Source organism: Lithobates pipiens, unplaced genomic scaffold, assembly GCF_037356315.1.
Source record: "Lithobates pipiens isolate NorthernLeopardFrog02 unplaced genomic scaffold, aLitPip1_a1.2 Scaffold_8, whole genome shotgun sequence".
Classification (NCBI taxonomy): Eukaryota; Metazoa; Chordata; class Amphibia; order Anura; family Ranidae; genus Lithobates; species Lithobates pipiens.
In genome coordinates this window covers 276726464-276754372 of record NW_027507903.1, presented here as the reverse complement: position 1 = coordinate 276754372, position 27909 = coordinate 276726464, and the positions used below count along the sequence as shown (strand labels likewise).

General features: G+C 40.5%; 1 protein-coding gene across 1 annotated transcript in view; it reads left to right on the top strand.

The window, feature by feature from the left end:
• The first annotated feature begins 4396 nt into the window (after positions 1-4396).
• The window catches only part of LOC143962680 (dynein axonemal heavy chain 3-like), a 2426925-nt gene continuing 2403412 nt past the window's right edge, over positions 4397-27909 (top strand). The window contains exon 1 of the mRNA XM_077472045.1: positions 4397-4540. Within this exon, the coding sequence (XP_077328171.1) occupies positions 4514-4540 (27 nt within the window). The 5' untranslated portion in view covers positions 4397-4513. The remainder of the gene's footprint in view (positions 4541-27909) is intronic.

The following is a 27909-nucleotide window of genomic DNA, read 5'->3' as shown; positions in this document are numbered from 1 at the left end:
TTGTCATGCAGCCTGTCCTCATTGCAGCCTTGTCATGCAGCCTGTCCTCATTGCAGCCTTGTCATGCAGCCTTGTCATGCAGCCTTGTCATGAAGCCTGTCCTCACTGCAGCCTCGTCATTGCAGCCTTGACATGCAGCTGGTCCGTCTTAGTGCATTGTCCGCTTATGTTTTTAAAAATGACGCCACCAAGATGTCCCATGTATCTCGGCGGCACCCGGAAGTTCTTGGCGGCTTTCGGCCGCTCTCGGACCTTCTCGGCGGCTTTTGGCTGCCTCGGCCCTTCTTGGCGGCTTTCGGCCGCTCTCGGACCTTCTCGTGGCTTTCGGCCGCTCTTGGACCTTCGCGGTGGCTTTCGGCCACTCTCGGACCTCGGCAGCTTTCGCCCGCTCTCGGAAGGTCCGAGAGCGTCCTAAAGCCGCCTAGAGCGGCTGAAAGCCACCGAGAAGGGCCGAGGTGGCCGAAAGCCGCCGAGAAGGTGCGAGAGCGGCTGAAAGCCACCCAGAGACCAAAAAATTGTGCGGAAATCCCGGAGTATCAGCGTATAACATGCACCCGCGATTTTCCCCTGATTTTAAGGGGAAAAAAGTGCGTGTTATACGCCGATAAATACGGTACATTCACTGAAATGAAAATACACTTTGTTAAGTCTTTACTATTTTAGCTAAACCACTCCACAATCTAAAAAGGAAAAGCAATTCATTGTCACATGGTTACATAGTAGGTGAGGTTGAAAAAAGACACAAGTCCATCAAGTTCCCTTTCTCTCTTTTTAGAAAACCAAATATGCACTGTGTAGGGGTAAGCACCGCTTTAATTGTTCATTATTAAATAATAACATCTCATATAATGTGGAAAAGCATTTAAAACCTCTGATTAAAATGTTTTAAACTAAATTTCAAAAATGATTCCAAACTGTTAACCACTTCAGGACCGCCGTATTGCCATTGTACGTCAGCACAATGGCACAGGCAGGCAGAATCACGTACATCTACGTGATTGCCTTCCAGCGGGTGGGGGGTCCCATCGGACCCCCTCCCGCTGGATACGGCGGTCCGATTCGGTCCAGCAGCGATCCGTGATGAGGGGATGGCCGTTCGTTTTCGGCCACCCCCTCTGGATCGCTCCTGGCCAATGAGAAGCTTCCTCCCCTGTGTATTGTTTACACAGGAAGGAGGAAGTGATGTCATTCTCCTCGGGGCGGTCTTTTTGACCGGACTACGAGGAGAAGAGTAAAAGTAAGTCTGCACGAACACTACACTGACATGTAGGTACACACAGGCACACAAACCCCCCCCGATCCCCCCCCCGATCGCCCCCCGATCCCCCCCCGCCCCCCCTCCCCCCCCAGTCACAGTGTCACTGATTGCATTGATCATTTCTTTACTGATCAATGCATTCAGTGTCAGTTGTGACAGTAAAAACTGTCAGGACAGTTAGTGTTAGGTCCAGGGTAGCCCCCTATCACCCCCCAATAAAGATTTAACCCCCTGATTGCCCCTAGAGTTAACCCTTTCACCCCCTTTTGCCAGTGTCACTAAGCGATCATTTTTCTGATCGCTGCATGTGTCGCTAGTGTCGCTAGGTAGCTAGTTATTTTTTTAGGTTCACCGCCAGGTTTTTATATCGCTAGGTACCCCGATATACTACCCAATAATGTTTTTAACCCCCTGATTGCCGCTAGTTAACCCTTTCACCCCCTTTTGCCAGTGTCACTAAGCGATCGTTTTTCTGATCGCTGCATTAGTGTCGCTACAGTCGCTAGGTAGCTAGTTATTTTTTTAGGTTCACCGCCAGGTTTTTATAGCGCTAGGTACCCCGATATACTACCCAATAATGTTTTTAACCCCCTGATTGCCGCTAGTTAACCCTTTCACCCCCTTTTGCCAGTGTCACTAAGCGATCATTTTTCTGATCGCTGCATGTGTCGCTAGGTAGCTAGTTATTTTTTTAGGTTCACCGCCAGGTTTTTATATCGCTAGGTACCCCGATATACTACCCAATAATGTTTTTAACCCCCTGATTGCCGCTAGTTAACCCTTTCACCCCCTTTTGCCAGTGTCACTAAGCGATCGTTTTTCTGATCGCTGCATTAGTGTCGCTACAGTCGCTAGGTAGCTAGTTATTTTTTTAGGTTCACCGCCAGGTTTTTATAGCGCTAGGTACCCCGATATACTACCCAATAATGGTTTTAACCCCCTGATTTCCGCTAGTTAACCCTTTCACCCCCTTTTGCCAGTGTCACTAAGCGATAATTTTTCTGAACGCTGCATCAGTGTCGCTAGTGTCGCTAGGTAGCTAGTTAACTAGGCTCCCAAAAAGTCCCCCACATGTGGTATCCCCGTACTCGGGAGAAGCAGCAGAATTTATTTTGGGGTGTAATTTGACTTCTGCCCATAGCATGTGTGAGCAATATATCATTTAGTGACAACTTTGTGCAAAAAAAAAAAAGTTTGTAATATTCCCGCAACTTTTGGCAAAATATAAAATATTCCATGGACTCAACATGCCTCTCAGTAAATAGCTTGGGGTGTCTACTTTCCAAAATGGGGTCATTTGGGGGGGTTTTGTGCTATTTTGGCATTTTATGGCCTTCGAAACTGTGATAGGTAGTGAGGAGTTAAATCAAAAATTTGCACCCTTAGAAATCCTGAAGGTGGTGATTGGTTTTCGGGGTGCCGTGCGCGACTAGACTCCCAAAAAGTCCCACACATGTGGTATCCCCGTACTCGGGAGAAGCAGCAGAATGTATTTTGGGGTGTCATTTCACATATAACCATGGCATGTGTGAGCAATATATCATTTAGTGACAACTTTTTGTAAAAAAATTTTTTTTTTTTTTTTTTTTGTCATTATTCAATCCCTTAGGACAAAAAAAATAAATATTCAATGGGCTCAACATACCCATCAGCAATTTCCTTGGGGTGTCTACTTTCCAAAATGGGGTCATTTGGGGGGGATTTGTACTGCCCTGCCATTTTAGCACCTCAAGAAATGAGATCGGCAGTCATAAATTAAAAGCTGTGTAAATTCCAGAAAATGTACTCTAGTTTGTAGACGCTATAACTTTTGCGCAAACCAAAAAATATACGCTTATTGACATTTTTTTTACTAAAGACATGTGGCTGAATAAATTTTGCCCTCAATGTATGACTAAAATTTAGTTTATTCGATTTTTCTTATAACAAAAAGAAGAAAATATCTTTTTTTTTCAAAATTTTCGCTCTTTTTTCATTTATATCGCAAAAAAAAAAAATCGCAGAGGCAATCAAATACCATCAAAAGAAAGCTCTATTTGTGGGAAGAAAAGGACGCAAATTTCGTTTGGGTGCAATATTGCATGACCGCGCAATTACCAGTTAAAGCAGCGCAGTGCGAAATTGCAAAAAGACCTCTGGTCCTTAAGGTGTTTATTGGTCCGGAACTGAAGTGGTTAAATAAACTTGAAAAAAACAATTATATTATAGTGCAACCCAAAGACAACAATCAATTAGCTAATATGATTCCCTGAAGTGTAATACTTCTGGTTCGTTGCTATAACTTACAACAGTCCACTGCTCTTTGCTCTGTTATTAAATGATCTACTTTTAAAATGCTTTCTATGCAGAAATTACCGCCATGGGTGGCTTATGAAACAATTCAGCACAGGACATCTTCAGCTGGTCCCTTGACAGACTGGTTAGTGGTTACCATGGAAGGCTCTGCTCTTGGCAACACACACAATCTCTATACTTCTCTAATTGTTAATTTTAAATATTGAAATAATGATTTCTTGCCGGAGTCATGTATCCCAAGAATAGCCAACAGGCAAAATGTTTCAGAAAGATCTGCAGTTTTGTGATACACGCAATTAAATGATAGAATAACTAAGCAAATTATATATTATAAAACGCTGCATCACATTTTTAATAAATGATCTACAAAACTAAGGGTATAGGTTTTATATTTTTTACCGGTTCTTTTTTCTTAATTTCTGTAAAGCTTGATTTTAGGAACAATTTATGAAGAAGGCTTTAAGGGAAAACGTTGTGTTTCCTTTTCCCTAGCTTGCATACAGAGCCTAAGTAAACTATCTGGCATCTGTGAAAGCAATAATTACATGACCTGGTTTTAAATGTCTTTTGTTTAAGATGGCTTACATTAAAAAATACTACTTAAAATTTTGCTGTGCATTGTAAAATGGATACAAATAAATGCAAAGTTTTAGCCTGTCAAATATAATAAAAACCCTGTATATAAAGATTTAACTGTTGTTAAATAAAGGATATTGCTATTGCTATTCAAAGTTTGTACTGTAATGAACTTGTAAAGCGGCCACACCTTGGCAAAATAGTGCACTGTTACGGTTGAGCAAGCTCCTGTGTAACAAATAACAGTGTATAAATTGGGTTGTTAGGTTTACTGCCCAGTAGTTTGCTGCTCAGTTGTTTGCAGTACGTGCATTGAGCTGATGGAGTTTAGATTGGGACTCTAGTGCTTTTGTTCTGCACGCTTCAGACAAAACTTTAGCGGAGATGGATGAGTTCTGTGAATCGAGCAAGGTATGTGTTTTTTATTTAGGGCGCACTTTTTGTATTGATATACATAAATCATGAGAAACTAAAAATGCTGTTATACTTTGTCTGACAGAAAGAGCCTATGTTCAAGCTTGCAGTTTTAATTGCCTGTTAAACAGTAAAGGGTGTCAGTTCAATTGTTTGATTGGTGAGAAAGGATGCTACATTGTGTGCAATGCCAAGACAGTTACTATGATCTGTGAGTATAGTGAGTATAGAGTTAGCCTGTTGACAACTGAAATTATTATTCTTATGTAAAATATAGTAGGGTACCTTTTATTTCATTCTTACCATAAATGCAAAGAACATTTCACCATTACAATTTTGTTTACTGCTATACATACCTCTTGTCAAAAGGAGTAACAGTACCCGCTTGGAGTAACGTCACATGTTTAAATGATCTTGAATGACATTAACAGAACCCATTTGACTTTTTGCTTTTTAACCCTGCAACTTTTGCATTTAGGAAAATTCTGTTTTGCATTTATTTGACATTCAAAATCTAACATTCTTACAGTTCTGCATAAACTGTATCATATCCTCTGCCTCTGATGAGAATTTGGGTATCAAAGGCCAATGCAAAGCACCTCATTTATATGATAATTACATATAAGCAGTGGCTAGTGTTTCACGATTCAAGTCATTTGGTCCTTTGGGACTTGTATGTTTACCAGACAGCAAGTATGTGATTATGTCGTGCTAATTAGTTTCCAGGTGACTGGAAAAATGAGCCCACATTCAATAATTGTATACTCAATGGGTCCATTTCCTAGTAACAAAGTTAATTCTAATTGAATAACTAATCCTCATTGAGCCAAATGAATGTGATTATGTTTAAAACACTTCTTTTTTGCATGGTTACAAGAAAAAAAAAAAATAACCCTATCACCGCAAAATTGTTCAATTTTTTTTTCTTTGTGTGAGATTCTGTCAAATGTCTTTGTGTATATCGCTCCTTTATCAGTCAGCTCACACATTCTATAGATGTGCCATTATTTGTATATATCAAATAACTAAAAATGTGATATAAATGGGGGTTTACTTACTAAAGGCAAATCCACTGTGCACTGCAAGTGCACTTGAAAGTGCAGTTGCTATAGATCGGAGGGGAACATGTAAGGAAAAAAAAAAACTCCATTGTTGCTTGCACATGATTGGATCAGATCTTCCCCTCAGATCTACAGCAACTGCACTTCCAAGTGCACTTGTAGTGCAGAGTATATTTGCCTTTAGTAAATCAACTCCATTACATAGTTATGGCATTGCTTACATTTGCAGGATAGTTATTTACGATTGATAAAAAATTTGATTTGTGTTTGAATCTATGGGGTTGATTTACTGAAAGCAGACTGTTCACTTTGCAAGGGAAGTTGCACTCTGCATTGGAATTTTCTGCAGATCTTAGTGAATGAGGTGAAGCTCTGCTGGCTCCCATCAACCAATCATGTGCAAGCAAACATGTTGTTTATTATTTTCCTTGCATGTGACTGGTTGTTTTGCCAAAATGAAATTGCACCACATGCACTAGGCTCTGGGGAAAGTTCCCTTGCCAAGTGCAACTTTCCTTGAAAAGTATACAGTACAGCTTATTTGCTTATAGGGTTAAGATTAAAATGACATTTGGGATCCATTTGAGGTCAGTTTGGGGTTTGAGTTTAGTACTATTTGTTCAAAAAAATGGAAGGAAGAAAAACTTGTACAAAAATGAGTTCTTGCGCAAAGTGATCAAGTGATTAAGTGTTTCATTTTGCAAAATAATAAAAAGTAAATTCTAACTATGGTCAGAAACTCAGTTTTTGTTTTCTTTCTTTATCAAATATATATATTTAAAAAATCATTGAATAAAAGAAATGTAATACAAGATGACAATAAACACAACTTTGCACTGTCCCCTATGATCCATTTAAAAGTTAACCTAATGCAAAATGCAGGTCAGATACAAAGCAAAAACCCTTTGAACATCTTTGAAGCTCATTTCCAGCTCAAGCAACAAGAAAAAACATCTCTAGCTGCAAAATATATTCTATCTGGCAGGGGCATGGGACAGAGAGTGTTGTCAGGTCACTATTTAGGTGTGAGGCCACATAAGAAGACCCCTAGAAATTAACTCCAGCCTATTTAAAAAAAAGGAGGTTTACCTAGTATGGAGAGGGGTTAGAAGCTCAATCAGTTTTTATTGCTGTCTGGGTCACCAGTTAAGCAATTTCCTCTTACCTCCAGGACACCTCCCACTTATGCTATCAAAATAAAGAGAGAAGTAGACATTTTGTAGTCCAGAAGTGTTGACAACACTGCCTGAGAGATTTTAATGCAGCAGAGGCACTGGGGTTGATTTACTAAAGGCAAATGGATTGTACACTTTGCAACTGCAGTTGCACTCATTTTCCCCAGAGCTTAGTAACTGTGATAAGGCATCACTTTGTAAAGAATACACAATCAGATGCAAGGAAAAAAAAATAAAAACTGAATGATGCAAATCAGCATAGCTTTACCACATATACTAATCTCTTGGGAAAATGAGTGCAACTGCACTTTCAAAGTGCATAGTCTATTTGCCTTTAGTAAATCTGTTATTAACAGGGCAGTAGGAGCCACTGGATTTCTGGCAGATTAGTAGGTTTTCCTGTAGTTGCTTTGTTTTTAAAAGAATACAACAATGGGAATTATGCATAAATTTGCAGCGTTTTTCTCATTTTTGCCCAGACAAACATCTCAAATCTCTTAGAAACGGAAGAGATTTTGTCACTCTAACCTAAGGATCTGGAACAATAATGAGCTTGGGTATGTTCAGACTAGCATCTGAACCCATGTGTGTGAGCCCACCAGGAATCTATCACCTGTCTGGGCCAATAATCTGTGGGCTAAGACATTACCCAACCAACGGGCACATCTATACATGACATTTGAATAAGTGCAACTGCAGGGTAGGGAATGCCCTGGCCAGAGGTGATAGATGCCTGGCAGGCTCACACCTAGTCTGAACATGCCTAAGCTCATCACTAGTTTGGATGGAGACAGTCAGTTTGACATACAATTATAATCTTGTTTATTAAAGTGGTTGTAAACCTTTACAATACAGTTTTTACTGCAGGTAAGCCTATAATAAGGGCTTACCTGTAGTTACTCCAGATATCTCCTAAACCTGCACAGTTTAGGAGATATCCCCTGTATCAGCATATCATCGGCACATGCCCACTGAAGCAACGGCTCATTCAAGCTGTTGCTTCAGCTGATGTGCCATTACCGGCAGCTGCCAAACGAATGTGTGGGAGGGACATCATCGCGGCTCTGGCCATTCACAGCGCCTGAGCCCACGATACCTGGAAGTAACTGCGGGAGCAATGTCGCCAGATGAAGCTGTGTACTGGGACTGCTGTGGGGGCTTTGATCTAAGGTATTTCATAATAAGCTTGTATGCTATGCATACTAGCTCATTATGCCTTTGTCTTGCAATTTTTTTTGTGTTTACAACCACGTTAAGGCCCTAGATTCTGGCTAAGGCACGGTTCGAATCTTGGCCAGTTCGAATCTTGACCGGTTTAGCAGCTGAGATTCAAACCGTTGATGGGCAGGCTGAATGTACCAAGTTGATTGATTAATCAACTTGGGTACAACCAGCCTGCCAGATTCTCTGGTAATTATTGGTAGCAGCTGCTTCCCCCGCCCCCACCGAGAGAAGACAATGGCCCGGCAGGAGGGATTCCAGTATCAACACTATCGGTGTTGATAGAGGAATTTAGCAAATGTCTTTCCTGCAACCTGTGGTTGCAGGAAAGAAAGACATTCCATGTATGGTCAGTCTAAGGAATGCTTGGGGAAGTTCCCCAAACAGCAATATGTCACACCCGGTTTTCCACCTGCTTAAAGACATGGATGGTTTTTAAACGACTGTGTGAAATGCCAAAAACCTTTAGGAACTGTTGGCCAGGAAACAGTAAGATTTATATTGTGTTTTATGTACCCCTGTGTTGAAAGACTTAATGCTGGGCTTTTTTGCTTGGGTAAGAAAAAAGAAGCTAAACCTATAGTAAATTTGTTTCGACCTATCTGTCTGTTCACGTGAGTGGACTATTTATGTGAAGATCTCTGTTTGCCATTTAAAAGTAAACCCTGTAAACAGGATCTGTGTATCTATCCATCACTATATACATAAGCATATAAAAGTCCACACGTTATAAATGTAAGAATACTGTATATAAAAAGTATGTTTGTGCATGTCTGTGTGGCTACATTTATCAGTATTTTTATCTTCTTTCTAACATGAATTCTAACAATGGCTTCAGGAAAAAAAAAAAGATCATCCTTCTATTTTGTGCTGCATGTGGCCTGGGAATAATACAGCTTAGTACACACCATAATCAGGTTTTCAGATTGGCTGATCTTTTTTTACAGATGTGCCCCTTGCCATCACCTGCGCCGCAGTAATTTATTTTGATATAACATGGTGTGCTTGGTTGCTAAAATCTACACAGCACAATGGCTGACTGGAGCAGGCCAATTCATTGTTACTAGTCACAGCGTTCAGTAAAGTAGATTCACAATATGCCAGCCCTGCTAACAAAATGAGGATGAATGCTATTCTTTCCACAAGAGAGCCTTATAAATTCTGATCATACTATTAACACAGTGTGACTTATAGCTTTCCATATGGGAAATGTGTATTAAAAATAAGCCTATTCCTTTAAAGAGGGTCATAGTGTTGTATAAATATATAGCAGGTCAACAAAAGCTATATATCAAAAAAAAGCTAATAACATGCTTATCCCTTTACATCCGCATTTTTCCAGTTAAGGAGGATACAGTGAAGAATATTTTCTTCGTCTAAATAAATCTCTACGGTAACTGCATGTTTAGCATGCCTACTGTGGTCCAGATGAGCTCTGCATTTGGGATTTCTTTTTAAACCTACCCTTAAACAGTGTTCAATTATTACACAAGGAAGATTTCAGCACAGCTGTACATTGTGACAGTTCCTGCTAAAGATAAGGTCAGAACATCACCTGAGCTATTTGGAAAGTGCAGTTCAATTCCCTAAAGTCCTTCCCTGAGTGTGCAGAAATATGACAGTATTTATGGCAGAGATCTCTGTTTTTTAACAGCATGGAAACCAAATTCACATCAGACAAGTAGCGGGGAGCCACGTTTAGTATAAAAACTTTTAAAGGCATTTAGTAATAAAAAATAGCACTAGGAAAACAATAATAAGTAAGGGAACCTGTGCTGGGATCCTTGCATGCACAATTTCTATGAAACTAAGTTTAGTCAAAAATATGAACAAAAAAAAAGCAGTACAAAAATTGATAATTGCAATCAATGCATAGTGCACTTTTAGTTACAATTTCCTGTCCTCTGATCCTCCCTACCCCGCAACCAAAATCTTCCAGTTCTGCAGGGGTTAGAGAGTATGTGAGACAGGGTACCTGCCATATGCTGTAGTCAAGAATATGTCTGGCCCTCTCTTCCGTTCCTAGAATTTATATTATAGCTTTCATGAATGAAAAAAAAACATGAATGGAGGAGGCAGACCTTTTATTCATCTGCCTGTCCACCCTTCCTAGAGAGCTTATAATTAAGGGAAACTAAAGTATGGCTTCTCTGAATGGGGTGGGGGGATGGAAAGAGGGACCTAATCAGCACTCTTGACAAATAAATACACAAGATCTCTTGGCTCATATTAACTCCTGCAGCACTAGAAGAGGTTTAATGCTACAGGGGTAGGGGGACATCAGAGGACAAAAAGTTTAAAGTGTAGTTCCACCCAAAAGTGTAACTTCTGCTTTAAGGCCTTCTCCCCAGCTCCTGTTTGTAAAACTTTTGGGGAGGGGGGGTAAGAAGGTACCCAATTTTGACAAGTACCTACTCCCACTTCCGTTCTGGCCCCTAGGCATTTAGAAGCAGAAGCTCTCCCCCCTGAAGTCTTCTGGGACACATGCCAGGTCCTAGGAGTCTTCAGGAACAGTCACAGAGGGCAGCGCCACTCGCACCGGCTGTGAAGTCACAAGTTCATAGTAGAGATGCTGTTGTCACCAAGGGAGGACACAAGGAGAACACAGCATGGGTGAGTGCACCATTCAATCATGGGACAGGTGAGTGTCTGTTTATTAAAAGTCAGCAGCTACACTTTTTGTAGCTGATGACTTTTAATAAACAAAATGGTGTTGATGGTTTCCGAGTAAACCTGGAAGTGATGTTATGTCATCGCTTCTGGGTTACTATTACGAACAGTCGATAAAAGCCAATCCTGGCTTTGCTTGGTTGTCTGGCCAGCCAACAGACATGCTGGCTGGTCGCTCTGACCTCCTGGTGGGATGGGAGAGCCAAAGAGAGCCGCAGAAGGTGGCAGGAGGGGGGGACGTCACCTCCCCCTGCTGGTAACAGCAATAGAGCAGCTGGTGAGCTATTACATGAGAGCCAACCACTAGCTCTAAAAAAAATATACTGGTGTGATGCTTGCAGCAGCAGGCATCATCCTGGTTAAACCACCAAAAGTACAGAGATGTATGGCATCACATGCCTGACGAAGGGGTCCTGCGCGGCTCAGAAACATTGCACTATCCTTGTGTTGTTATCATGCAATAAATCACCCATTTGGATGCTATTTGTGTCGTTCCATGGTGTGCTGGCAAATATCTTCACAGTGTTAGGAATAGTGCCCCATAACTGGTATCAGTGAAAAGAATCATACCCCATTGTTGATAAAGAAGGAATAGTTGCTTGCATCAGTGGGAGGAATAGTGTCTTAAGGGCCTGATAAAGGCAAGCAAAGGGCCACATACGGCCCCTGGACCGCAATTTAAAGACCCCTGATTTACCGATGTGTAGATTAAATGCAAACACATGACAAATATGTAAACTCAGTGGCTAAAAGCAGATAGACATGGCCTTGGGCCACTCATTTTATGTATTTACTGTAGCTATGGAGAGCATGACCTGAGAGCAAAGAATGCTTTTGTGTTTATACAAATGTGCGTCTTTGAAATAAAATGTGCATTTAAGAAAGACACTTTCCTCTTGTATCATCCTAATTGTTCTGTAATAACACAAGTGTAAAAGGCGACCACTCACAGGCTGCCATAAAAGTAAGGGGACTAGAGTAAAGACAAATCTAAGAATGGGGGATGATAGAAGGGGAGAGAGACAACAAAGACTGTCATTTAGGCAATAATGGAAGTATAGACATATAAGAACTTGATTCCTGCTGTTCTTCTGTTGTATGTGTCCAGATAATCTTGCCGAGAGGTACAGTCATAAAGGTCACGATTCTCTGTAAGAACTGGGAAACAATGGTTTCAGAGCAATAACAAAGTTTTACTATCACACAGTGTTCTTAGCATTTGCTTTACAAGAGCATGCTTTGCTAAACCAGTCAGTCCTATTTCAGATGACAAATGAAAAAAAAAGAATGCTAAATAAAATAGACTGCTGTTTTGCTGAACAATGACTTCAACTTACATCTTCCCCAGTCTAACTGGTTATTTTTTTTCCTTATCTTTTTTTTATTTTTTATTTGGTTTATATTTGCTCAGCATAATGCTTTTTTTTTTCTTTACTAGGAAGCCTACACGCTACACAATATGAAAACTACCAATGGAATATATAATTGTGAATGTATTGATATAGGGCTTGCAAAATCTTTAGTCAACATTAGAATTACAAGTGCAATTTTCGGAAGCTTGATCATCCTACTAGAATCAATATTGATTTACCACTAATAGTAGCAACCTGTCATTACAAATGGTTTCCTATAATGTAAATGACACAAGTAACATACATGTAGATATCACACACAATAATTAGAGCACTATGTCACCATACAAGAATAATCACTACTATACGTTAATTGTATCGTCTATACAATAGGGAACTATTTGCCCAATTTGTTTAGAAATCTGTCTTTATTGCTAGTGATTAATCAGTAGCAATGTTAGTATCCTGATTAAGCTATTTAAAATCACCCATGTAACTCAAGCATAAGAAGCATTTGTTGATCAATCAATGTAATTAGCTTGAAAAATCACGTCTGTCACACGTGCAGCAAGACTGCAGCTTTGTAGAACATACCAAAACAGTGTAGAGATCACATTTTCTATTTTAAGCCATAATGCCATTGGCGAGCAGTGACAATTTATCAATAGCAGCACCTTTTTTTTTTAACTATATTACTTTAGAAAAGGAAGCTGGATGGAGTCAAGAGCTATGGGCACTGAAAATAATGTAAAATGAACTGTAGAGTTCATATTTACAAACCTTTTCAGTTAGTGCCTTTTTTATTTTATTCTAACATCTGTTCACAAATAAACTCTGTAGAAGTATGTTACTTTATCTAATTTGTAAATTGCCATTTGTCCAAAGATTTTTATTTTTTTTTTCCTTGGTGATTTACCTTCAATAATCAAACTTTATTTCTAAGTCCTTAGAAACTTCTGTTTGCAGACCTGAAAGTCTACCGACTTGTAGGCAACGTAACAAAATTTGAAGGATTACTCACAACAGCAAATGAGGAAGATGAAGGACGCAAGTTCTTAGAAGCTGACAGCCCTTATCAGTTTTGATAAAGTGCCAAGTGGAATGAAAAGTCTGCAGCAGGTGTTGAGACAGGCAGGTACTGAGCACCTGCTGGGAAGCTGCTGGGAGCCACATCAAAGATATGTGGCTCCTAAGCCACTAGGTGGGGACCTAGAGGGGTAGATTCCAAAGGTCTGCTTGTTCCTATCTATCTGATCAGAAGCAGAGGAATTGAATCTTGACAAAATGTAAAGTGGCACAAAACATCTGTCTATTTTGCACCTTCCATTCTTTTATCTTCCTTGATTTTTGTTGTGAGGAATCTTCATGTTCGTTCTTCTTGAATATAACTTACTTATAGAGGTGATGTTTTTAAGGTGTTGGAAATAATGTACAGTAGTTATGTTTTTTAACTGATTACTCCAACTGCTGACCTGTATTAAAACTTATCCATGCATTGATAGATAAGCACCACAAACCCTGTCCATGTGCATTAACTGATTGCTGACTTCACTAAGGATCTTTTTCACTCATTTGTAGGGAGGTGGAGATAAGTAATCAACATCACTCAGAAAGCTTGCTTAAAGCATAGTTCCAGCCAAAAATACAACTAGGTCTTAAACAAAAGACCACACCACCCCCCCCCCCCCCGGTTTTGGATATATATATTTTTCTATTTGTTTTGTACCTTGTTTTGGAGTACACGGGTGTAGTTACATCCTAACCCCACCGTGGCAAGGCACATCATTTCCCCATCTGCATCGGCCCCTCCTCCTTCCCCACTGCAGCCTTCTGGGACCTGTGTGTGTCCCAGAAGATGACAAGGCCATTCAGAAAGCGCAGCGCGACTTGCGCATGCACAGCAGGAAACCAGCTGTGAAGCCTGAAGGCTTCGCTGCCTTTTCCTTAGTTGCAATGGCGGCGCCTGCACCCAAGCCGATGGTTTAACTACTTTCCGACCGGGCCATAAACAAATGATGTCCTGGTCGGCAAGTGGTTATGGCTGCAGCAATATGCCATAACCTCAGTATTTTTTTTTTCATCTGGTGATTCTCTACAAGATAAAATTGGTCCAATAGCGAATTTGGATCACTGGATCCACTGCATCACATTTGGAAACTGTGTTTCCTGGTGGTTTTGGGGCTTATCTGACCGATTGGTGAAGTCCAGGAACCATCCAGCACCAGAGATGGATTGCAATAGAGATCAGTGAAGACAAGATGACATCACTTCCGGTTCCTCTGACATATAAACAAAGTTGTTGTTTTTTAAAGCAAAAGATCCATAGTTTGGCGCCATTCCATGAGCAATGCGCAATTTATAGCATGATATGTTGAGTATCTATTTACTCAGCATAACATCATCTTTCATGTTTTACAAAAAAAAAAAAAATTGTTATATGTTGTGTTTGTTTAATTTGTTTTATTAATTAACCACTTCAGTTCCGGACCAATAAACACCTTAAGGACCAGAGGTCTTTTTGCAATTTCGCACTGCGCTGCTTTAACTGGTAATTGCGCGGTCATGCAATATTGCACCCAAACGAAATTTGCGTCCTTTTCTTCCCACAAATAGAGCTTTCTTTTGATGGTATTTGATTGCCTCTGCGATTTTTTTTTTTTGCGATATAAATGAAAAAAGAGCGAAAATTTTGAAAAAAAAAGATATTTTCTTCTTTTTGTTATAAGAAAAATCGAATAAACTAAATTTTAGTCATACATTGAGGGCAAAATTTATTCAGCCACATGTCTTTAGTAAAAAAAATGTCAATAAGCGTATATTTTTTGGTTTGCGCAAAAGTTATAGCGTCTACAAACTAGAGTACATTTTCTGGAATTTACACAGCTTTTAATTTATGACTGCCGATCTCATTTCTTGAGGTGCTAAAATGGCAGGGCAGTACAAATCCCCCCCAAATGACCCCATTTTGGAAAGTAGACACCCCAAGGAAATTGCTGATGGGTATGTTGAGCCCATTGAATATTTATTTTTTTTGTCCTAAGGGATTGAATAATGACAAAAAAAAAAAAAAATTATTTTTTACAAAAAGTTGTCACTAAATGATATATTGCTCACACATGCCATGGTTATATGTGAAATGACACCCCAAAATACATTCTGCTGCTTCTCCCGAGTACGGGGATACCACATGTGTGGGACTTTTTGGGAGTCTAGTCACGCACGGCACCCCGAAAACCAATCACCACCTTCAGGATTTCTAAGGGTGCAAATTTTTGATTTAACTCCTCACTACCTATCACAGTTTCGAAGGCCATAAAATGCCAAAATAGCACAAAACCCCCCCAAATGACCCCATTTTGGAAAGTAGACACCCCAAGCTATTTACTGAGAGGCATGTTGAGTCCATGGAATATTTTATATTTTGCCAAAAGTTGCGGGAATATTACAAACTTTTTTTTTTTTGCACAAAGTTGTCACTAAATGATATATTGCTCACACATGCTATGGGCAGAAGTCAAATTACACCCCAAAATAAATTCTGCTGCTTCTCCCGAGTACGGGGATACCACATGTGGGGGACTTTTTGGGAGCCTAGTTAACTAGCTACCTAGCGACACTAGCGACACTGATGCAGCGTTCAGAAAAATTATCGCTTAGTGACACTGGCAAAAGGGGGTGAAAGGGTTAACTAGCGGAAATCAGGGGGTTAAAACCATTATTGGGTAGTATATCGGGGTACCTAGCGCTATAAAAACCTGGCGGTGAACCTAAAAAAATAACTAGCTACCTAGCGACTGTAGCGACACTAATGCAGCGATCAGAAAAACGATCGCTTAGTGACACTGGCAAAAGGGGGTGAAAGGGTTAACTAGCGGCAATCAGGGGGTTAAAAACATTATTGGGTAGTATATCGGGGTACCTAGCGATATAAAAACCTGGCGGTGAACCTAAAAAAATAACTAGCTACCTAGCGACACATGCAGCGATCAGAAAAATGATCGCTTAGTGACACTGGCAAAAGGGGGTGAAAGGGTTAACTAGCGGCAATCAGGGGGTTAAAAACATTATTGGGTAGTATATCGGGGTACCTAGCGCTATAAAAACCTGGCGGTGAACCTAAAAAAATAACTAGCTACCTAGCGACTGTAGCGACACTAATGCAGCGATCAGAAAAACGATCGCTTAGTGACACTGGCAAAAGGGGGTGAAAGGGTTAACTAGCGGCAATCAGGGGGTTAAAAACATTATTGGGTAGTATATCGGGGTACCTAGCGATATAAAAACCTGGCGGTGAACCTAAAAAAATAACTAGCTACCTAGCGACACTAGCGACACATGCAGCGATCAGAAAAATGATCGCTTAGTGACACTGGCAAAAGGGGGTGAAAGGGTTAACTCTAGGGGCAATCAGGGGGTTAAATCTTTATTGGGGGGTGATAGGGGGCTACCCTGGACCTAACACTAACTGTCCTGACAGTTTTTACTGTCACAACTGACACTGAATGCATTGATCAGTAAAGAAATGATCAATGCAATCAGTGACACTGTGACTGGGGGGGGAGGGGGGGCGGGGGGGGGATCGGGGGGCGATCGGGGGGGGGATCGGGGGGGGTTTGTGTGCCTGTGTGTACCTACATGTCAGTGTAGTGTTCGTGCAGACTTACTTTTACTCTTCTCCTCGTAGTCCGGTCAAAAAGACCGCCCCGAGGAGAATGACATCACTTCCTCCTTCCTGTGTAAACAATACACAGGGGAGGAAGCTTCTCATTGGCCAGGAGCGATCCAGAGGGGGTGGCCGAAAACGAACGGCCATCCCCTCATCACGGATCGCTGCTGGACCGAATCGGACCGCCGTATCCAGCGGGAGGGGGTCCGATGGGACCCCCCACCCGCTGGAAGGCAATCACGTAGATGTACGTGATTCTGCCTGCCTGTGCCATTGTGCTGACGTACAATGGCAATACGGCGGTCCTGAAGTGGTTAAAGTGTATTTTTTCCCCAAAAATTGTGTTTGAAAAATCGCTGCAAAATAAACATGTGACCGCTTTTTTATTTTTTAAGACCTCTGCTAAAAAAATATGAAATATTTGAGGGTTCTAAGTAATTTTCTAGCAAAAATAAACACGTTTTTTTACATATATGAGAGAAGTGTCAGAATTGGCCCGGTAGGCAAGTTGTTAAGTAGTATAACTGTATAGTTTTAGCTGAGGTAACGTACCTGTAATGAAAGTTTTTTTACATATATGAGAGAAGTGTCAGAATTGGCCCGGTAAGCAAGTTGTTAAGTAGTATAACTGTATAGTTTTAGGTGAGGTAACGTACCCGTAATGAAAGATGTCCCACATCATGCAGGCTGCCATATCGTGAAAAAAATCCTCACAGCTGAGCTGCCCTGTCCTCTTCCTGTGGCTGAGTGGGTTAAAAGCTTTGAACTTTAGGAAATGCTCTAAAAAAGCTGCCAATGTGGGCTGACCCCCTTCTCCTCCAATGAGAAATGTTCTTTCATTGCTTTTACTGCTTGTAACAGGATCTGTCAATGGGGGAGAGAATTGTGTGACTCATCAGACTCTCCCCCATTAACAGATTATGTTACAGACATTGAAAGCAATAAAAGAAGGTTTCTCATTTGAGGAGGCAGAAGGGGGTGGGTCCAAGTTGGGGGCTTTTTTCACATTAGTTAAGCCCAGAGCCTAAATCTGTTAACCCACGCAGTACTGGAAGTTCGGAGACAGTAATAAATTGAGGCATCTTAGCAGTGAAGATTTTTCAAGGATCCAGTAGTCTGAATGACGTGGGGCATACTTTATTACAAGTAAGTTACTTTTCTAAAGTTATGGAGCAAAAGAAACCCAGCCAAACTTCAGCTTTGACCCCATTATGGACAACACATGTGTGGGGGCAAAAGGGTGAGCTTTAATGCCCACACTAAGCACAAAGACTGAACTGTCAAAGACAGCTTTCAGTCTGTGCTAAATATAATTGTTTAAGTACTTAAAGAACGGACGATTTTCCCACTTAATAAACAGGCAATTTTTTGAGATATGGCACTGCATTGCTTTAACTGACAATTGCGTGGTCGTGCGAAGTGTTTCAAAACAAAATGTATGTATTTTTTCTCCCACAAAAAGAGCTTTCTTTTGGTGGTATTTGATCATCTCTATGGTGTTTATCTTTTGCGCTATAAATAAAAAAAGAGTGAAAATTTTGAAAAAAAACCCTATAACAATATTTTATACTTTTTGCTATAATAAATATCCCAAAAATGAATGTAAAATGTAGTGTAATGTAAATGTAAAAAAAAAAAATTCTTCATCACTTTAGGCCAATATGTATTCTTCTACATATTTTTGTTAAAAAAAAATTCGCAATATGTGTACATTGATTGATTGTCGCAAAAGTTATAACGTCGACAAAATAAGGAATAGATTTATGGCATTTTTATTATTTTTTAAATTTTTACTAGTAATGGTGGCGTTCTGTGATTTTTATCGGGACTGGGACATTGCGGAGGACAGATTGTACACTTTTGACACACTTTTGGGACCATTGGGACCGTGCGCCTGCTTGAGCTGTTCAAAGGGCTGACATACAGCTATGGTGATTCGCAGGAATGTGCCAACCTTCCGCAGTATAATGAAGGTGGCTGGTCAGCAAGTGGTTAAAGCAGCAGTCCCCAACCTTGTTGGCACTAAGGAGCGGCTGTGTGGAAGAAAATGATGTCAAGGCCCGGGGGCGACGATGCGATTTTTCACAAACAATTTGTCAGGGCAATGGCTGGTATTGGTGCTTTAATCCTCACGGCACTTACCACATCACCTGCCTTCACATGCAGATTGTCACTTGTCACGCTGCCTGCAACTAGATGCAGCTTGTCACCTGCCACGTCACATTCCACCAGATGCAACTTGTCACATCACCTGCCACGAGATGCGGCTTGTTCCTTGCCAAGTTTCCTGCCACCAGATGCAACTTGTTACTTGCCACATCGCCTGCCACCAGTTGCGGCTTGTCACCTGCCACGTCACCTTCCTCCAGATGCAGCTTGTCACTTGCTACGTCACTTGCCAAGTCATGTGCCACCAGATGCAGTTTGTTACTTGCCACCAAATGCAACTTGTCACATTGCCTGCCATCAGACAACAGTGACAGCAGAGAAAGAGGATTTTCTCCCCAGCTTTTCAGCACGTGTGCATTGGCTGGGTCCCGGAGTGAGGAGGGGCAGTGAGAGATGATATCATCTCTCTGCCCTCTTGCCCACCTGGCAATCTCACATGCCTGCCTGCCCGGCCCTCTCACCCACCGCACCTGCGACCATGGCCTGGTACTGAGCCGCTGCCCAGTGGTCGGGTACCCCTGGTTAAAGGGATGCCAGAGCGGACAAGTAGAGGTTAAGGAACATATTTATAAACACTGTTTGCTCCACATTTAACTCTTAGATCATTTGAAATAGTTATAAAGAACATTCACCACTGGCCCAGATCGTATTTATCACCACATACAGTATCTATTTTTATCTTTCTGAAATGGCAAATCCAGATCTCAAAAATATTTGTCATATTTATAATGTTACAGTTGACTGGCCTTTATATTCACAGCTGAGAGTGAATCATTAAATTATTCAGTGATCTGCCCCTCACTTCCTTTAAAGGCCCCCCACCATCATCTGCTCCACACATGTGCAGCAAACAAGGATTTTAAGGCTAAAGGTCCATTCTCACTATTGCCTAACTATAACACGTGCATTACCTCAATGCATGGCAGTGCACTTTAAATGCATTGGTGTGCTGTAGGGATGAGCCAGATGTTCGAGCCGATCATTGGGTGCTCGCCTGTTCACTGAATAGCGAACATTATATGGTTTTCGTGGCAAATTCGAAAAGCTGTGATACACCATTAAAGTTTATGGGACACTAACATGAAAAAATAATTTTAAAGGCTTATATGCAAGTTATTGTCATAAAAAGTGTTTGGGGACCTGGGTCCTGCCCCAGGGAACATGTATCAATGTGAACAAAAAGTTTTAAAAATTGAAATTTTTCGGGAGCAGTGATTTTAATAATGTTTAATAATTAAAGTGAAACAATAAAAATGAAATATTCCTTTAAATATCGTGCCTGGGGGGTGTCCATAGTATGCCTGTAAAGTGGTGCAGTTTTCCCATGTTTAGAACAATACCACAGCAAAATTCACACATTTCTAAAGGAAAAAAAGTAATTTAAAACTGATTGTGGCTGTAATGAATTGCCAATATAGGTTTTAACTCATTGAAAATGGGTTCCCCCCAGTCCATTACCAGGCTCTTTGGGTCTCGTATGAATATTAACCACTTCCCGACTGGCTTACAATGATGTACGTCGGCAGAATGGCACGGGCAGGCAAATTGGTGTACAGGTACGTCCATTTGAAATTGCCACCCTGCCATCATGTGCGTGGCGCTGGAGGTGCACACACGTGCTGGTTGGGACCCCCGTGAGTCTGGTCGCGGGTCCTGCGGACTCGCCGTGGGGATACCCACAATCACCTCACGGGGAGGCTGAATGGGGAGATGCGGAAGTAAACAGCATCTCCCCGTTCTGCCTAGCAACAAGTCACACTGATCTCTGCTCCCTTTGATTGGAGCAGAGATCAGTGTTCGCTAACACACAGCCACACCCCCCTCAGTTAGTAACACACCCCTAGGACACACTTAACCCCTACATCGCCACCCCCTGGTTAACCCCTTCACTGCCAGTGTCATTTACACAGGAATCAGTGCATTTGTATGGCACTGATTGCTGTATAAATGACAATGGTCCCAAAAATGTGTCAAAGATGTCCGATATGTCCGTCATAATGTCGCAGTCACAATAAAAAACGCTGATCACTGATCGCCGCCATTACTAGTAAAAAAACGAGTAAAAAAAAAAATAATAAAAATGCCATAAAACTATCCCCTATTTTGTAAACGCTATAAATTTTGTGCAAACCAATCAATAATCACTTATTGCGATTTTTTTATAGAATACGTATCGGCCTAAACTAAGGATATTTATTATAGAAAAAAGTAAAAAAAAAAGCATTTTTTCCAAATTGACGTTCTTTTTTTGTTTATAGTGCAAAAAATAAAAACCACAGGGGTGATCAAATACCACCAAAAGAAAACTCTATTAATAGCTAATAGTCTAATTAATTGTCAGTTAAAGCGACGCAGTGCCGAATCGCAAAAAGTGGTCTGGTTTTAAGCCAGCAAAATGGTCCGGTCTGAAAGTGGTTAAGGTGAACCCTGAACCAAAAATGTAAAAAAAGATTGTGTGGGGTCCTCCCCAAAATCCATACCAGACCCGAAGCCTATGACAAAATAAAATAAAATGGCATAGGGGTCACCCCAAAATCCATACCAGACCCTTATCCAAGCACGCAACCTGGCAGGCTACAGGAAAAGAGGGGGGATGAGAGAGCACCCCCTCATGAACTGTACAAGGCCACATGCCCACAACATGGGGAGGATGCTTTAGGGTCCCCAAAGCCCCTTGTCCCCATGTTGATGGGGACAAGGGCCTCATCCTCACAACCCTTGCCCAGTGGTTGTGGGGGTCTGCGGGCGGGGGCTTATTGGAATCTGGAAGCAAGGGGACCCCCAGATCCCACCTCCCATGTGAATTGGTTACATTGTACCCCTAGCATTTCACAAAAAAAGTGTCAACAATAGTAAAAAAGACAGAAGACACTTTGGGACAAGCCCTTTATTAAAAAAATAAAAAAAATGAAATGTCCTACGATGTAAATCCATGTCACAGTGCCCAACGAGCTGAAAAAATAAAAAAACAAAAGCTGCAACAGCTCGGCATCCATGGGACGATCCCTCTGAGTGACACTTCTTCATGATGACAGCTGTTATATAGCTGAGGGCGGGGCCACCTGGTAATGTAAACGGGTGACCCTGCCTTTCTCTAATGTCACGTGGCATCAGGGAAGCGGGGTCAGCCATTTATGTCACTGGGTGGCACTGCCCTCAGCTATATAACAGCTGTCACCGAGAAGAAGCGTCCCCCAGCAGGAGCCTCCCATGGAGGTGGAGCTGTTGCGTTTTTTATTTTTCCGGTCTGTCGCCTGGTGAGAGATGGATTTACATTGCAGGACTTTATGTTTTAATAAAGGACTTGTCCCGAAGGATCTTCTGTCTTTAGTACTATTTTTGACACTTTTTTTGTGATATAGTAGGGGTACAATGTACCTGTTACCAATTCACATGGGGGGCCGTGATCTGGGGTCCCCTTGTTAAAGGGGGCTTCCAGATTCAATAAGCCCTGCCCATAGCTCCCCACAACCCCTGGGGCAAGGGTTATGGGGATGAGGACCCCAAAGCACTCTCCCCATGTTGACCACTACGCCAATTTTTTTATTTTGGCACAGGTTTCCCCTTAAAATCCATACGAGACCAGGGAGGGTCTACACCATTTTCTTTTTACATTTGGCACAGGGTGCTCCTTAATATCCATACCAGACCTGAAGGACCTGATATGGATTTTGGCGGACCCCTAGGCATTTTTTTTAAATTTTGGTTTGGGGTTTTTTCAATGAGTTTTATCTATATTGCCGGGACTCGACAATTCATTACAGCCGTGAGCAGTTTTAAATCACTTTTTTTTTCGTTAGAAATGTAATTTTGCTGTGGTATTGTTTTAAACATGGGAAAACTGCACCACTTTACAGGGATACTAAGGACACCCCCTAGGCACAACATTTAAAGGAATATTTCATTCTTATTGTTTCAGTTTAAGTGTTATTAAAATCACTGCTCCCGAAAAAAGTGATGTTTTTAAAACTTTCTGGTGGTGGACCCGGGTCCCCAAACACTTTTTATGGCAATAACTTGCATATAAGCCTTTAAAATGAGCACTATTAATTTTCATGTTCGTGTCCCTTAATGGTGTTCGCTCATTCGTCCAAATTTGTTGCCTGTTTGCAAGTACTGGTGTGAACCAAACCAGCGGGTGTTCGGCTCATCCTTAGTGTGCTGTGTTGCCATTTATTGTGAGTTGCACTCAAACGCAACTCCAAAACATTTTCTGTAACAAGCATGATGTCCTATGCGTTTCACTGCAATAGAACATAGCCTGCTCAATTTTCACATATATTTCTGTACATTTCAGCCCATTCAGTTTGAATGGACTGTTGCACTATTTAACACACTGCAACGCAAGACAGCACCTGCATTGCAGTTGTGGTTTGAATTATTCCTTCAAATGTATTATCTGCATTTACTCTCTGCTTCTGTTTTTCGAACACAAAACTGCAATGTGAATGACTCATATGTCATATTAAATCTTAATTAGAAGAAGAAGAATTAGGTTGTATTTATTTTAACATTTGAGACCATATACAAATTTGTGTCACCAAGGGCACAACTGTCCTTTGGAATAACTAGGGTTTCTGAAGAAGGTATTTTTTGTTTTATCTCTAAAGGCTAAACTTAAATCAGACATGGGAGGGTTACTAAAAATGGAGCCTGGCGCACCTCTGCTTAGAAACCAATCAGCCCCAGGGTTTTATTGTCAAAGATTAATAGAACAAGCTGAAATTAGAAGCTGGTTGGCTATCATGCAGAGCTACACCAGATTCTGAGTGCACCAAGTTCAATAAGTCTCCCCATAGTGTTTTTTTTTTTCCTTTTCAATTTTTGCATGCATTGTGTTAAGGCAGCCAAGTGAAAAAAAAACATCAAGCACATGGTTGTAGAAAGAAGATAATGATAGAAAATGTGTATAAATGTGTAAAAACCTGTTTTGAAAAATGTATGATAAAGCACATAGGTTACAATGATCTTTTGAATACAGTTTGAAATATGGATGTTGTGGTTACAAGGTATAATTACCTGTGTTGTACAACCTTTCCTAACATACTTTGCACTAAATGAGGTATGGAGTGGCCAAATACAAATTTAAATAAACACTTATACCAAGTATGCGCAATCAGATTTCTAGCCGGAAAAAGATACAGCTTTTCCGATGGGATTCCGCTCAAGTTTGCCTTGCATACACAGGGTCACGCAAAAGTTCACTGAAATTATGATCGTCAAGAATGCGATGACGTACAACACTCAACAAGCCAAGAAAATTAAGTTCAATGCTTCCGAGCATGCGTCGAATTGTTTCCAAGCATGCGTAGGAATTTTGCATGTCGGAATTGCCACAGACAATCTCATTTTCAGATAGGAACTTTTCCCAACCGAAAAATTGTGAGCATGCTCTCAATCTTTTTCTGGCTTATTCTTAGTTTAGAGTCATGTTGCAGTGCCAATTATGGACAATGAGGTGCACTGCTGTTTATTCTGAATGGCACCCCAAAGCACCTTGCCGATGGCTGTGTGTAGCAGTCCAACACTTTGCAACAAGATACTTGTACATTTTTGGTGTATGTTAGTGTATTAGGCAGCCTACTTAAATGAATGAGCTGTTGTAATCTGTGACATAAACTGTGTCAACAAATATACATTAAATGCATTGCAAAGATATGAATTCATCCTTGGGCTTTCTTCATAGCAGGGCTTGTGTGTTCACGTAAGTTATATATGGTAAAGCAGTGAAGCTTCCGAAGATATCAGCTCCACCCCAGACAGAACACAAAGGTGTTGGGATAAAAGTGTAAATGAGTAAGGGGGAAATAACAGTGTGTGTGACTAGGTTGCAGAGGTTCAGCAAAGAAACAGCCCAAGTCTAAATCATGACTAGTACAAGCACTTGTCCAGAACATGGTGGAACTTTTGTGTTTAATTTTTATACCCCAATAGAGAACACTTTATTGTTGACTTCATGGCAAAGAGTAAATGTCGGTAGGCAATCCTTATAATTGACATTTGTATTTACCTTCCATTGTGTTTTTGCTTGTGCTGAACAGCTTTCTGCTGCTATGATGATTTCACCCAAAATATTGTTTTGGGGGGCAAAGAAAGCATCATATATATATATATATATATATATATATATATAATTTATTTATTTACACAGTATAGATACAAAGTAAAATAGTATTTTGCGATTTATGCTATTTTCCAAAATGCTAACATTATGCTTCTAAAAAATGGCAGAAATATGTTATCACAAAAGAAATATTGGTATATTTTCTATTTTTGTGTATTATATTAAACTGTGCCCCAAAAAATACATAATTGGATGAAAACATAAAAATGGTTAATGCATACAGTAACTTCAGGAATTATAGTTTTTCCATACTTACATTGATGTAGCTTTAACTAAACACTAATGGTAATTTGCTACCTGTACCTTCCTGTTCTATGACAACCTGTCACAGGGACAGGAAATAAGTTAAAGTCTCCTCCCTGTCAGAAATCATAACTATTATGATTTACGAAAGCAATGTTGTAGAAACAACTAGTTGTATGACAAAGATTTGACGTTAGGCATTGCTGTCTAGAAAATGTACGTTGGAGCTTATATGTTCTCCCATTTTTTTGCTTCTGGTATGTGTTTTGAAAGCTGTTTGAAACATATTGGAATGTAATGTTTGAATTTTGACACATATTCTATTCTGCTGCATGTGAATTTCTTCCCCCGCCATACAAAGCTGAACTGTGTACAGGGACTTTTGTTTTGCATCCAAATTTATTTTATCCCCATGCACGTCAATTGGGATAAAAGGACTGCCTTAAGCAGCTTGATGCACCTTAGGAGGTCAGCTACAAGTCAGAAGCAGTTGTGAAATAATTCAGAATAGTCTTAAACTGATTCTAAATGGACCCAAAAACACGCATTTGCCTAACTTAACACTCTTATGTGAATAACATGTCAGAAGAAACTCCAAAGCAATTCAAAACTGATCTAAAACATGAGCCATTTTTCTTGTAAGTGCATATATTGCTGTGTTTGACCTCCTTTTGTTTCGACACCCATGTACCAAAACCCAAATTATACTAAAAATGAAATCTCAAACAGCAATGTAGGTACTGAGTGCACCAATCCTTTCAGCAGCTAGCACAAAGGTGACTGTACCAACCCTTGTAATCAATGTAATCCAATAAATGTGTAGCGCTTAATAATACACTATTATAGCAAAGAAATACATATCTATGTAATGAACCCAATAATCTTAAAATGCAAAAGTCCATATGAAGAGAGAATTCATTCAGTGTGTAGTTGACAGTTGTACTCAGCTCGCCAGAAATACCAGGTATTAGGCATAATATGGCATCTATTAGGTATCACCAGGAAATCTACACATGTGCGCCCTCACCCAAACAATGCACTCACGACGAATTGAACTCTATGGGAGAGGAATCTTGAAAATCCATTCTGAGCATTTTCAAGGCTAATAGGCCAGGGTTTGTGGAACAAAGCGCATAGGGAGCTGAGTACTAGCATGAGGGACATGTACCAATGCAAAAAAACAAAACAAAAAAAAACATACAGTTGATAGAAGACCCTGCTTTTAATTTGATGTGGGAAAACACAAAGCCTTTGCATTACATGCTTAGATGCTGTATGTGGTGTTAGGTAACAGTACCATTGTCATGGACAGTGCCATTGACTCCATATTCTGAAAACACTTGTTTTGCATGTGAAAAATATTTTTAAAATTTTACTTTATTGGTTGACTTAAATACAGCATCATCACCACAATTTGGTAGTTTTGGACGCAACAGCTTATTTTTTTCTTTTTTTGCAAGTGGTAATAGACTTGAATTGACTGGTGGAAGTAAAAGCCACAACAGATCTAAAAGCTGTAGGAAAGCGTACTCTTAAAAAATAAAGCTAAAGCCTTCTAATTTGTACAAGTTGGCTGATGGCATAACAGTTTATCAGTTTAGTTTAGAGCTTTTTTTCACAGTACCCCACTGCATTGTGGGTTTAGTAAAAATGTCAAAGCAGAATGCACAAACATAATTCCATGGCCCAATACCGCATTCCCTGTATCCCAGTTATTCCTTTAAAAATCAAAATACAGACAGGGATGTGTTTAACAGAAATTGGCTAGCACTAGGACAGTATGCGAGCACTTGAGTTGGTGCATTATTATGTGGCCTGCTAATGTACCATTTTCTTGCTCCTCAAAGGTTCATATTAGCACTCTGAAAGGTGTGATGGATTTTAATAATGGATGTAGCAGGTTGCGGCCCTTAAGCATGCTTGTGGAGATTGCAGCTTAACAGGAATAGAACCATAGCGTGGTACACAGTCAAAAAGCAATATGGGAAACAGGTACAGGCAACAGGTCTGGGCAGGAGGTGAACAAGTATAGACAGATTCAAGGTGAAGTTACTAAATGGAGAAAAAAGAATGCAGGAAATGGAAATGGACTGGGGCTAGGAAATAAACCCAGTAAATAAAATCAGTAAGTGGGAGATCTGTTTACTGCTGAAAGGTCAGCAGGACATAAACCTGAGCTTTGATGGTGGTTTTAGCCAAATGTCGAGCCATTTTGCCATCTTGACTATTTTTTGTTTTTAATTCTCTTTATACTACTGTTTTGAATGCTTAAAATATTAACTTAAATACATAGTTATGTGATGCTTGGGCTCCAAAGAAAATGAAAAAGCTTTTGTGATGACTAGACTCCAACCAGCATTTAATGGGGCACATAAGTGGGCCAGGAGAGTGGTGGGAAACACCAGGTGAAGTGGATGCAGCTCCTTTCCTATCCTAATGCACATATATAAAACAAGCACAAGAGGATGCATCCATCTAGGTATAGTGATTTATTAAAAATAATTAAAGACAATATTGATACACTTACTAGTTAAAAGTGGATCAAGACTTGTCATAAACCCATTTAGACCTCCATAGGATCATTGTGAGGCTGCAGAGCTCTGCAGGAAAGTGGCTTGCTGAAGCTCTTGGTGGAAGTACAGTTGTCAGGCTATAGGCTGGAACATAGGCTACAGCTGCTTCTGG